Source organism: Euleptes europaea, chromosome 10 (genome assembly GCF_029931775.1).
Source record: "Euleptes europaea isolate rEulEur1 chromosome 10, rEulEur1.hap1, whole genome shotgun sequence".
Lineage (NCBI taxonomy): Eukaryota > Metazoa > Chordata > Lepidosauria > Squamata > Sphaerodactylidae > Euleptes > Euleptes europaea.
Window position 1 is genome coordinate 47889946 of NC_079321.1, and position 12710 is coordinate 47902655.

At 40.1% G+C, this 12710-nt stretch overlaps 1 protein-coding gene across 1 annotated transcript in view; it reads right to left on the minus strand.

The window, feature by feature from the left end:
• COL12A1 (collagen type XII alpha 1 chain) overlaps positions 1–12710 on the minus strand; it is a 142127-nt gene that overhangs the window by 19326 nt on the left and 110091 nt on the right. The window contains exons 49-54 of the mRNA XM_056856310.1: positions 11538–11680; positions 9535–9644; positions 6218–6367; positions 4374–4451; positions 2660–2746; positions 626–679 (exon numbers count right to left, since the gene is read on the minus strand). Of these exons, the coding sequence (XP_056712288.1) occupies positions 626–679; positions 2660–2746; positions 4374–4451; positions 6218–6367; positions 9535–9644; positions 11538–11680 (622 nt within the window). The remainder of the gene's footprint in view (positions 1–625; positions 680–2659; positions 2747–4373; positions 4452–6217; positions 6368–9534; positions 9645–11537; positions 11681–12710) is intronic.

Here is a 12710-nt window from a genome sequence, read left to right on the forward strand (position 1 = left end):
ATAAGTGGTCCGAATATACCACTGAAGCGATGTCATTTAAAGATAAGACAGGACAAGGATGAGCTACTTGAAAATATGTTTAAAATGTTAGGGCAGTTTCTTCTGGCATTTAACTGAAAAAAATAATCTGTCAATTTTCCAGAAAATTAATATGGTCTCAGGTTCCTGCTTAGGAGCACTATGTAGATAACTAATCCTACATAACTTCCTTGAAAAGGAAAGAACAATGTGGCAGAACTGGCAACCTATTTCTTACATGTCCCTATCTTTATTTTAGGATCCGCTAATGTTAAAAATGAAGACAGGAAATGAGATATATGCATTTCCTGAATGACACTAATTAGGATCAGTTTACAAATTCAAAGAGACAAACCTGGGTATGCTGCAGCATGTACAATCAACAAGATCTGTAGCCAATTACAGTTTTATGACAAGCATAGAAACATAATGTAGTTGTTTTAAATGTGCTCTTGTCACATTTACTCTTTACATTACTAGGCGCTCTTACATGGAAATAAAAAACCTAATACAAATACTTAAGCTCAAAATACATTAACTAGTTTAGGTTTTCAGTATTCAAAATGTAAGACAAAACATTATAAATATATTATAGGCAAATACTTACAGGAGGTCCACTTGTACCACTTTCTCCTCTTGGGCCCTTAGCACCTGGGCCTCCCTAAAACAATAACACCAAACATACCATTTTGGCATGAAAAATGCGAAGTTACAAATTATATTTGCATAAAAATATTCATTGCCACAATTACCGTGTGGCAGTGTATACAATACAAGCATTCTCCACCCAATATAAGGAGTTGTGGGCTACCTCCAGGCGACAGCTGGGTAAATATACCTTTTCAGAGACTCAAGTGAAATGGAAGAATCAATGGCCTAATTGGTTAAACAATGCATCTATGACTGACTGACTTTAATTCTAGAGCTATTATTGCCCATTATGCACAGACTTATTATTTCCATGATAGTAAGTCCCATTCATAATAGAATCTAGTCAAGTTTCTGTATAGCTTTAAGCAGAACCTAGAAAAACCAGTATGAACAGTCAGTAGTACAACCAGAATTATTGTTCTAAGCATGGGTCCTGCAACTGTGGGAACCTAATGCACAGGGACATCATTGGTGATAAGAAATGCTCCCCCACAAGCACACACAATGTTTGAAGCACAGAAAATAATATATTTGTATGTGCATACATTCTACAGTCATTAAAAGTTGTGTAAGGTGGTGAAGGAGCCCCGTGGCGCAGAGTGGTAAGCTGCAGTAGTGCAGTCCAAGCTCTGCTCACGACCTGAGTTCAATCCCGACGGAAGTTGGTTTCAGGTAGCCAGCTCAAGGTTGACTCAGCCTTCCATCCTTCCAAGGTCGGTCAAATGAGTACCCAGCTTGCTGGGGGTAAAGGGAAGATGACTGGGGAAGGCACTGGCAAACCACCCCATAAAACAAAGTCTGCCTAGGAAACGTCGGTATGTGACGTCACCTCATGGGTCAGGAATGACCTGGTGCTTGCACAGGGGACCTTTACCGGTTGTTGTTGTTTTTTAAGGTGGGGATAGCAGGACAATAATGCAGCAACCAGATAATGCATACAATATACAGTGGTCTAGTCCACAGTATCATTCTTTGAAGAAGAAGAAAAGACCTTCCTGAACCATTTTGTTGTAATACAGCCCTAAGTAGGAAAAGCTGTTGCACTTAGGAATTAAGAAAAAGTATTTTAACAAAACCAAGTTTCCCTCTCTCATGTAGCACGGGCGAAGAAGTGTTATTTTTATCGATTAGTGCAGCCGATGCTATATTTTGTCAGTCCTGTTCCTAATTCCCAGTAACAGAGCAAATGCTTTGTACCTCATATTCAACCTCTTAACCCAAATAATAATAGGCTGATTCATGCACTACAAAGTCCACATGTCACCTGCATGGACTGTCAATAGAGGTTGTCTGGGAGTTCCATGCTCAGAACTTAATTCACAGGTTGATAGGGACCTGATTCAGACTGAAACCACAGCACAAGGGAATAAGGGCTTAAGCCTTCCCCCACACTGTTTCCCTGAGCTGAAATAGTCCTAGAGAGCTGCAACTTTAACCACTGGGGAAACTTATGTATGAAAATAATAACTACCATTTCAGGCCAAGAAAATGGCACTGGGGGAGGCTTAAACTCCATCTCCCCTAAGTGTATGCCTGGGAATTAAGTTTAAGCACAGAACTCCCAATGCATGCCTGACCAAAATTCCTCATGGTGGACACAAGGACTTTGTAACTTATTAATCAGCCCCAAAAAATCAGGCAACAGAGCTGAGGACAGTTTTCCTAAATCCCTGAAGAACAGGTATCAGGCATATTGAGCTGCATGGATTTAGCTCAAGATGGGTGTACAACTCTTCCACCCTATGCACTCTTATAATACAAAAGCCTCATGCATAGCACAGATATGTTGTCTGCAATCTAAGATAAAGTACCACAAAACAATAGTTAATGTGACACCAAATTTGGGTCCTAGCACCAGGGCAAAAATAAAAGTTCTTGCCTCGAGCTGGCCCTAGTGCCTGAATTAACTGAGTTATGAAATCAGTGTGTAAATCTGGGTCAGTCTTTACAAGTTATGTATTAGTCACAATATATATTAATCTTTGCTTACAGCAGGTCCTGGAGGTCCTTGGGGTCCAACGCTGTCTTGAATGCATGTACAAGCATTGGGCAATGCTGGGCATTTTGCTTCATCCCTCTGAAAATTCAAGTACAGTCTGCTGTCACATCCTTCTCAAAGGAAACCAATGACAATCTCATTGGTAGTTATTTCATATAACAATGACATTAACTATAAAAAAGCAATTAAATTTTACAGTGCAATACAATTCAGCTCCACTGCAATGGTTTTCAAATAGTTTAATAGTTTGGGTAGTGTTTCACATCCATAAAGAGATGCCAGATGCCAAGGTCTCCTGGGGAACTGTAAAATCTATTCCGGAAGCCCTAATGTTTAATTCTAGTTGTGTAAGAGCAAGATGAAATTGGTCAAGGAAACATGCTCAGCCCATTTTCTAGGACACTTACCTGAGATATTTGAAACAAACTCTGGAGCTGAATGCTACAAAATCCTAGTAAAATTAATGCTTAGATGTGAGGTGAGAATTTTCTCTGAAACGCTGTATAACCTTTAAATATATATATGTTTTGCAGATATTAATGTACACATATGTGTGGCAAACTAGACAGTCCATGCATGCAGTGGGCCTCTCGAAGATTTTGTCCAGCATCCTAAACCATATCACAGGATCTCTCACTCTTTACACTCTACTTCCTGGGGCAGAAATGTCTTAAGCACAAATATGTACATCAATGGCTGTTACCGCACTAGGTATTCCCAGCGATGTATCAAGAGTTTGGAAATGTTATAAAAAACATCACTTTAAAACGGTTTTTGGATACTACGGCTAAAAAATGGTTGGAAGACGTCTTCACAGCTAAAGGGGCCAAACAAAGTGCGAACAGTATTTTTTATAACGTTTTTAAACTCTTAATACATCGCTGGGAATACCTAGTGGGGTAACAGCCATTAACTATACACATCTTTTGTGCAACAGCTTGGGCAAAAGTCTCAAAATGGCTCTTTTCTTGCTCACCAGCACACCCTTCATTATTTGACCCTTTTTGTTTCTTTTACAGTACATTTGTGACACTGCATGTTTATGTAAATTCACCTTGTTAATTTTCCCTGATAATTTACTTTAATAAAAGCCAAATATTTGGCTACATTTTCTGTTCTATAACCTAGCTCTTTATAATCCCATCTCAAAATTCCTACCAGTTTTTTTTTAATGAAATTTGTAAAAAAAGTACATGAGTATTATTGGGCCATCTCTGAGGCTTGGACCCAGTGCAGCATTTTCCAAGAACATTTTGGGCTGCAGTGGAAGGAGGAAGTAAAAAAATGTCCTGCAGGCAGAAAATGCTGTAGGGATCCGTGCCAGTATTTACTTCATTATGGAAAAAATAAATGTAAATCTCAGTTCCGGCAAGAAAAAAGGCATATGCATGGGAAGCAAATGAAAGTTATAAGAGACAAATCAGAAATGCAATTGAGTGCAATGTGACGAGGGAGCTGGTCTGACTATAGCCTATCGAGCAAAACAGCAGCATTTATATTACGATTCTGGCAAAGCCTCCACAATTCTTCTCTTGAAGTCTCAAGATGATGAATATGGCCACATACTTAATTTGTTACTTGGCACAGAGAACGTTTACACCTATTATTGCACACTGTCCTCTTGGAAGAACTGAATTAGAGTGTTGACATAAAGCATTCCATTTGACTAACATTAAAGCTGCCAAGATGGTTCCTTTATATTTACCCTGGAAGGAATATCACAGCATCTATCCCTGCTAGTCCAAACCGCATTGCACACAATGTCAAAGCTCTGGATTTCAAACTGTGAAAAAAGAAAAGAAAGACTTTAATTAATGATACATCTGTAATAAACATCAAGAACATAGCGGTGCAATGCAATATTAGGCAAAAACATTTTTCTTCTTCAGCCTGGCCACCAAGGATGCTTCAAAGTATAATCCTATGAGTGGCCTATACCACCGGACAATACCAAAACTCACAAGCAGGGTTGTGCAGAGAGAGAGAGAGAGAGAGAGAGAGAGAAATCGGTAAATTTCGGGTTCAGGTTTATTGGGCCTGGTTTTTTTCAGTGAACCCAAAATAAGCCGAATACCCATACCAGTAAAGGGGAATTAGGATTTATTTTCAGGTTTACAAAAAAAAAAAAAAAAAGGGCCCATTTTAGTCTATGGAGATTTTTTCGAAGCTCTTGGGGGGCATTTTTGGAGGTAGAGTTCCCAAATTTACAGGGTAGCTTCAAGGGACTCTCCTTGCATGAACCTCGAAGTTTGGTGAAGATTGGGTCAGGGGGTCTAATTTTATGGGGTCCTGAAGGGGTTGCCCCCTCCTCCATAGAGAAGCATTGTAAACTTTACAATGCTTCTTTGTGAAGGAAGGTGTCGACCCCTTCTGGACCCCACAAAATTGAACCCCGTGTCCTAAACTTTACCAAACTTCAGCGCCTGGCTATCTGGCTTTGGCTTTATTCCAGTTTTAATATTCGGAGGAGGAGGAGAAGGAGAAAGAATTGGTTTTTATATGCCAACTTTCTCTGCCACTTAACGGAGAATCAAACCAGCTTACAATCATACCTTCCCTTCCCCTCCCCACAACAAACACCTTGAGAGGTAGGTGGGGCTGAGAGAGTATGACTCGCCCAAGGTCACCCAGCTGGCTTCTTGTATAGGAGTGGGGAAACAAATCCAGTTCACCAGACTAGCCTCCACCACTCATGTGGAGGAGTGGGGAATCAAACCCAGTTCTCCAGATCAGACTCCACCGCTCTAAACCACCGCTCTTAACCACTACACCCTAAAGAAGCCAAAAAAGTCTTTTCCGGGTTTATTTTCAGTTTGGATGTATCTATATGCACAACCCTACTCACAAGGTATGTTTAATGCAATAAATGTCACTCTATACTTAGTAATCACAGTAATATATATTTAGTCAAAGATTATGTGTCCCAAAATGTCTGAGTCATATTACTGTTGACTCAAATGTTGATGCTTTCAGAACAGAAGTTCAGCTTCTATGCTAGGGCCAATGTTACAGGAAATATAATGTAAAGATGAAAAGCACTGATGAGTTCTGGTGGATTCTGATAGAAGATTGAAACTTACCTGTAGTCTGTCTATTTCAATAAAATCGTATTTCAACCATATATTCACACTTGTATTTTTGGTCATATGGTAATTTTGATTAAAAATTATCACTGACATCAACTTCTCCCATATTTGACTACATATTTATCTCATCTATCAAAGGTGATAACATAAAATTGGTCCAGAGCATGGGTGATGCATAGATTTTGTGATGTGTGATAACATTTTGTATGAAATCCAAAGAGCAGAAGCCAATTGCCATTTTCTTCATGCATCTGATCAAGTGGGCTCTTGCTTATGAAAGCTCATGCCACAATAAATATATGTGTGTTTATGGTACCAATACATACTTGATTGTCATTAGATACAACTTTAAAAATGCGAACTTTATCACAGGTTGTGATAGTGTAAGCCATTTTAACATTTATAAGGCTTTTTTTATAAGGGTGTGCTTTGAGTTGATAAATGAGCAAAATTCATTACTTACTGTTGCTGTTTTCCTGTCTCCTTTCTGCAGTTTACCAAGTATTTCATAGCCATCAGTGGTGATATTTCCAGCCTCCTTAATTGGTTTTTCCATTATTTCAATGCAGTCAATGTAGATCTTTGCACTTGTAGGTGTTATAACAATATGAATCTGTATAAAAATTGAGAGGAACTATAGGTCCATATGTAAGCTCTTTCAACATATGTAAGCTCTTTTAATACTCTAGTATTGTTCATGACCTCGCGTACACACATAGAGATATCTCTGCATTGAATAGCTTCTGTGTTTATTTCAATGGAAACTGCAGCTCCACCCACCCAGAGATGCCCCCTCCACTGAAATGAATGAGGCAACCCAAACAAATGGGGGCTATCTGGGCTGTTGATAGGTAGGTAACTATGTTTAACAATAGATGAGATGGGTCAACCATGATGATATACGTAAAACAACCATCAAAGATAAAGACGGAAAGAGGATGTTAGATATATTTGTTGACTGATCAAGAACTTTATTTTCTATTGATTAATTGCAATTGGTATTATGCTGAACCTTGCTGTAGCTTAGAAATGAAGAAGAGTTGTTTTTTATATGCCGACTTTCTCTACCACTTAAAGGAGAATCAAACCAGCTTACAATCACCTTCCTCTTCCCACAACAGACACCCTGTGAGGTAGGTGGGGTTGAGAGAGCTCTAAGAAAGCTGTGACTAGCCCAAGGTCACCCAGCTGGTTTTATGTGTAGGCATGGGGAAACCAACCTGGTTCACCAGATTAACGTCCACTGCTCATGTGGAGGAGTGGGGAATCAAACCCGGTTCTCCAGATTAAAGTCCACTGCTCCAAACCACTGCTCTTAACCACTTTACCATGCTGGTTCTCAAATAAACAGTCCCTCACATTAATAGATACTGAGCAGAGGAGATGAGGTGGGGTGGAGATTACAGGGTTTCTTGAATTCACAGTGTTAGACTGTAACAGTAAACTTACAGCTTCATAAAGTTTAGAAAAATTAAGCATTGTACTATTAAATACCAGCTTTCTTAAGCTGTCCATCCTGCAATTTGTAAAACAAAACAAAAAATCCCATCAAACCCAGTCTATTAATTATAATCATACAGGATATCTCTACTGTCCAATATAAATAAAACATTAATGTGACTAACACTATCAATCTACAAGCTTTGTAACAGCAGGAGTGTTAATATTATTAGTTTTATATGCTGTGAAACACAGAATTATCTCGTAGAAACCTTACTTGGGTAACAGCTTGTCTTGGAATATATAACAAGATATTTTGGAACATGTGCCAAAACCTGAGTAATACATTTGAAATCTCAATCCATGAGAAATGGGTAACTGCTCCAAATTTATAGTTAGCTTTTAAATAAATTCAATAAGCCCCCCCCCCCGACATAATTCCTCAATCACCTATCCAGAGCTCCCTGCCAGTTCATCACTTCAGTAACTGAATCTGTATTTCAGCAGAAAAGAAAACTGTGCATCTGAAGATGTTCAAATATTTTTAATGGAAGCACTCTTCCAAAATTTCAGACAGACTAATGGTTGTCATCATATAGTGCACTGAACAATGGCAAGAAAGAATATACAGTAACCTTTCCCCCACATATGAAAAGCCACCCTATCACTTATTGTGTAGCTATGTGTTGCACATCAGCTGTAATTAAAAAGGCCTAATTTCAACCACACAGGGGAGTCTGGCATTTGCATGACAGGCACTGGGCAAAGTGGCCATGGCTTCTATTGGTGGCAGAGTACTAGTAAGTAATGGCAAAGTGACAGGCAGCTCCATGATTCTTCTCTTTCCTTTTTTTTTAAATGAAAAGCTTCTATAGGGAGTGAACCCAAAAGTAGAGGACTAGCAGTAGGAAAGAGGGACTGATTGATCTTTACTTTTCTTGCCACTTGTTCATTCGAAGTTATCCTCCCCAACTTGCTTTTGCTCTGAAGGGACAAAATAGATGAGGATCCTGTGTATTTTGCCACCATGACTGAGAAAACAGTTTGACAGTTTTAAATGAACAATGTCCAGGTAGGAAAAGTGTTCAGCACTTGCCTCTTCCTGCCAGACCTACACCCATTTCAGCCTCCTACTAGCTGCTTTTCAAAGAATTACAGCACTGCCTGTCATGTGTATTTTGGCTATGAATGGCAAGAAAAAGTACAGACCATCTGTTTCTTTAAGGGTTCTTAGATACAATTTTAATGGCTGTTTTGCTAAGCCAATTTTGCCCCCCAGAGACTTGCTAGATTCATCAGTGATCACTATAGCAATACTGCTCAACGTCTAGAAAAAGATGCCAAAGCAATTTTTCCACAAATACTCAAGTTTACATTAGCTATTTTTCATTGAATGAATGCATAACTCATTGACTATTGATGAATGGTTGTTTCCCTTTGGTCACCCTGCCAACTACTTTGGGGCTTTTTTTCCATTATGCTTGCATTTTCTGACCATTTCTCACCTTGCTCTCCCCATGCATTTCTGCATGTTTTGCCTGTGTTTTCTAGTTCCTTGCATTAGTTAAGTCCATGCAAGCATGGAGCTGGGAGAAGGAGCACCTGGGGCAGGGGGGAGGGAGGGGGATGCCATGCATGCATACCCACACTTGCACTGGAGCCAGGTGCTGGTGGCCAGAGGAGCATTCACTGTGACACTGTGACATGCTCGCCCACCCCCTGCCCTCGCGTGCAGCTGCTGTAGGTGCGGTGCGCACAACGAGGAAGGGGGGGCGGCTACATGTTGGGTGGTGGTGCTCTTCTTCTTCATGCCTGCACGGTCGCCCCCCAGCTCCTTGCACCCGGAGCGCTTGCCCCCCTACACTCCCCCAAGATCCAGCCCTGGGTCCATGATGCACTGAATTTCCCTGTCCCTGCTAGAAACTGCCAGCGGGGGAGTAGACTGCAGAGTCTCATGCTGAATTTTGTTAAACAAAATGCCCAAGAGATGCAATAGCTAGTTGCTGCTTTCTCTGGTAAGTATGTTGTCTAGATCCATTCTGGATGTTTCCTTTCATTTGCATTTAGGCATCCTTTCTAATAAAGTACCCAATACCATACTTATAAAAATAATCAAGGTCTATTTAATTTACTCTTGGGCTTGTAGAAAGCCCATCATTTTTCATAATGGATAAATTTACCATCTTTTTAGTTCAGCTGCTAACCTGTATGGCTGATTATCCAGTTTGTGTTAATTCTGTGACCTCACTAATGGGCTTAATTTGTTTGTAAATCACTAGGTATCTGTACATATACTTTCCTGCATTCAGGGCTTTTGTTTGCTTTTAAGAAAAAACTTACCTTGTGAAAACTTCCATAAAAGATTTTCTTTACATCATCACCATCAAATGCTACAGTCTGAAGCTCTCCTCTTGTGTCCTTGTTAAAGAATGATAATACTTTGCTGGAGGCTAGTGGGGGGGGGGGATAGGGACATTTTATTACATATCGTTTTGTAACAAGGAAATCACCATTCTTCAGCTGTACAACATAGTTTTGGATCATATCCCTTTGGATCATATACATGCTTCTCTGCCATCACTGCAGAAAAGATCATTTGCTGCAGTACTTACTTCCTCTGGCACTAGACACTTCTGCTTACACTACACCAAAGTATTTCAAGAGCCCCAAGGAGCTGAGTGCACGAAGCAGAAGACCCACCTCTGTAGTTCCCACAGAGTTCCTCTGTAGTTGCCAGAAAGAAGGTTCCAGACCATCGTAATTCTGCAAAATTGGTCATGTTCAACTAAATCATGGGTTGCTAATGCCATTAATAGTACTTACAACACATGTGATTCAGATTTAGTATAGCTGTCTAATAGTTAATAGAAATATATTTTTAGTTAGAATGGGGATTCACTTTGGCTAAGGCAAGCAAATTGGATAAATAGGATGTTCCAAACTATAACGGTCATGTCTAAATGAAAATAAATTCAAACACAGAGTGAAGGAGAAATCCTCAGACCAGAGGCCTGGGGCCTTAGTGTGTTCATGGAACTGGAACCCTTTGAGGGAAGCCATTATCCCCTCTGTTGCTGGGGGAAAGGACATGGCACACCTCTCTTGAGCAATAAGCTGCTTGCCAAGGAGGAGACTGAACTGTACGCAGCTGACAGCTCAGAGTTCGGAGCCAAGGTGGTCTTGCCAGTAAAATCTAGGATGCACAGAGGAAGGAGGCCTGACTTTTCTGCATCACATCAATGGGCAGGACTGTGACTAGGTAAGCAATGGGTTGGCACACTGGTACTGCAGATCCCTTGACGTAAAATCAAATAAAATCAACACTTTTACTACTTCAGCTAATTGCGTCAGCTCTCTTTATTCCAGGTCTTCCTGCAAGCTTAACAAGGTGTAAAAATGCTACAATATTGGAAAGGTTTTTTAAAATCATTTTGAACTCAATGTCTTCCTATTTATTCCATGCAGCAAAGCAAATAATATGAAGACTTGGGCCTCAAATATGCCTCAGCCTCCTTTCAAACTTCAAAGGAGTAAAGCATGATCCACTGGAAGAGAAAGTAAGCTTCTTAGTAGACCATTTCTGGTAAACAAAACTATCACTAACAGCTATGTGGCAAGAGGGGACTTGTTGCAATTCCCAAGTTATGAAACTTTTCTTCTTAAACCCGTTCATCCCATGGATGTAGCATAACTGATTTCAGTCAGAGCCTTGAAGAAAGGCTCTCTTAGGTTTAAGATGAAAATAAAACTTCCAGGTCTTCACTTTTCTTTTTGTCTTCCCATTAGGTGAACAGGAATAAAGGCTGGTATTATTACCTACTCACAAACACTGACAAAGGCCACTGTTGGAACTCTCTCCATTGGTCTGATATAGAAGGGCATAAGCAATAATGCAAAGTTAAGCCAGTTATTTTTGCTCGGTGTATATGGTTAGCAATATTTTAATTGCTAGACTTTCTGAAGTATAATTTCATATCATAATTAACTAATTATCTTTTTTCAAAATACTCTATGAACTACTACTCTTAAGACTTACATCAAAATTTGCCTGTATTCGTACAAAATAAATTTTACCAAACTTTGGCTTGGCAAAACAGAGTATGTGCAAATACAATGCAAACCCTATATAAACTACAGAGTCTGTGCAAATATAATGCAAACTGTATATGAACTACACACATTAGTTTCTTTTGGCTCACAATTTATTTCCCAGCTGGTATTGGGTAATGAACTGATCACCCACCCCATTTTGTCATTTAATTTGGACTTGTAAAGACTGGAAAATAGGAAGTAAACTGAAAATTTCCATTCACAGATTCTATTCATGCTGCAGAAACACTTACGATCAAGAACGACTCCAACTTGTGGTTTGTAATCTCTGTCTGTTATCTGCCAAATTGCAAATGGCTCATTGGGGGATTCCGGAAGAAGGCGGAATAAAACTATGATAGTGTAAGCCTTTGGCAATCCATCTGGATGAATTTCCCTGTTAAGGAAAGCATGAGTACATTACTCATTACATGCATGAAAAATCTGAAAGAACCTTGTGTTGGATCCTGTGAATCTTTTCCCCCCATCTTTCTCTTCCCCTAGCAGCCTCTAAGGCAGAGGTCATGGGAGCATCATGAACTGAATGCCAGAAGGCATGGGGGGAGGGATTGGATGAAATGACCCCACCTCTCTTCTTCTAGTTGAAGAAGCACAGCTGAGTAAGCTTTCCAATTATGCACTTTAGCCAGATTCTCCCTCCTTCATGCAGTGTCCACTATTTCATGGCATTTTGACCCCAGTGTTTTGCCCCTCAGTCTCCCTAGCATTGGCTTTTCATGTGTCTGCTGGGGGAAGAGGGAGATGGAAAATGATCAGCTTAAGTTGCAGGTAGGCTTTTTAGGCTGGAGCCTAAGACAGGATACCATGCAGTGTGTTAACTGTTTAATCACATTAGAGTCTGACTTATGGCAACCCTGTAGGGTTCTCAAGGCAAGAGACACTCAGAGGTGGCTTGCTATTGATGCCTCTTCACAGTGCCCCTGTGACCCTGCTTAGCTTCTGAGATCTGACAAGATCTGGCTATCCAGATTAGCATTTTATTTTTCCCCACTGTACAGGTAGACTACTAACACTGGATAGAGTTTCCCACCTCCAGGTGGGAACTGCACATCTCCTGGATTTATAATTTATCTTCAAATTACAGAGATCAGTTCCCTTTGAGAAAATGGCTCTTTTGGAGGGTGAACCCTATGGCATTATAACCCACTGAGCCACTGAGATCCCTCTTGTCCCCAAACCCCACCTTTCCTAGGATCCACTCCCACATCTCTAGGAATTTCCCAATCTGGAGTTGGCAACCCTAATACTGGGAGATAAATTGCTGAAGTCCCATAAATGCACAGATCTGTAACCCTTAGATTCAGGGATCCCAGCAAAAGCACATTTATGTGTTGCAAAACAGAATCAAAATAAGATACTAGAATGAGCTCCTTCAAAACTACTCCTTTTTGTGCTGAAAATATATT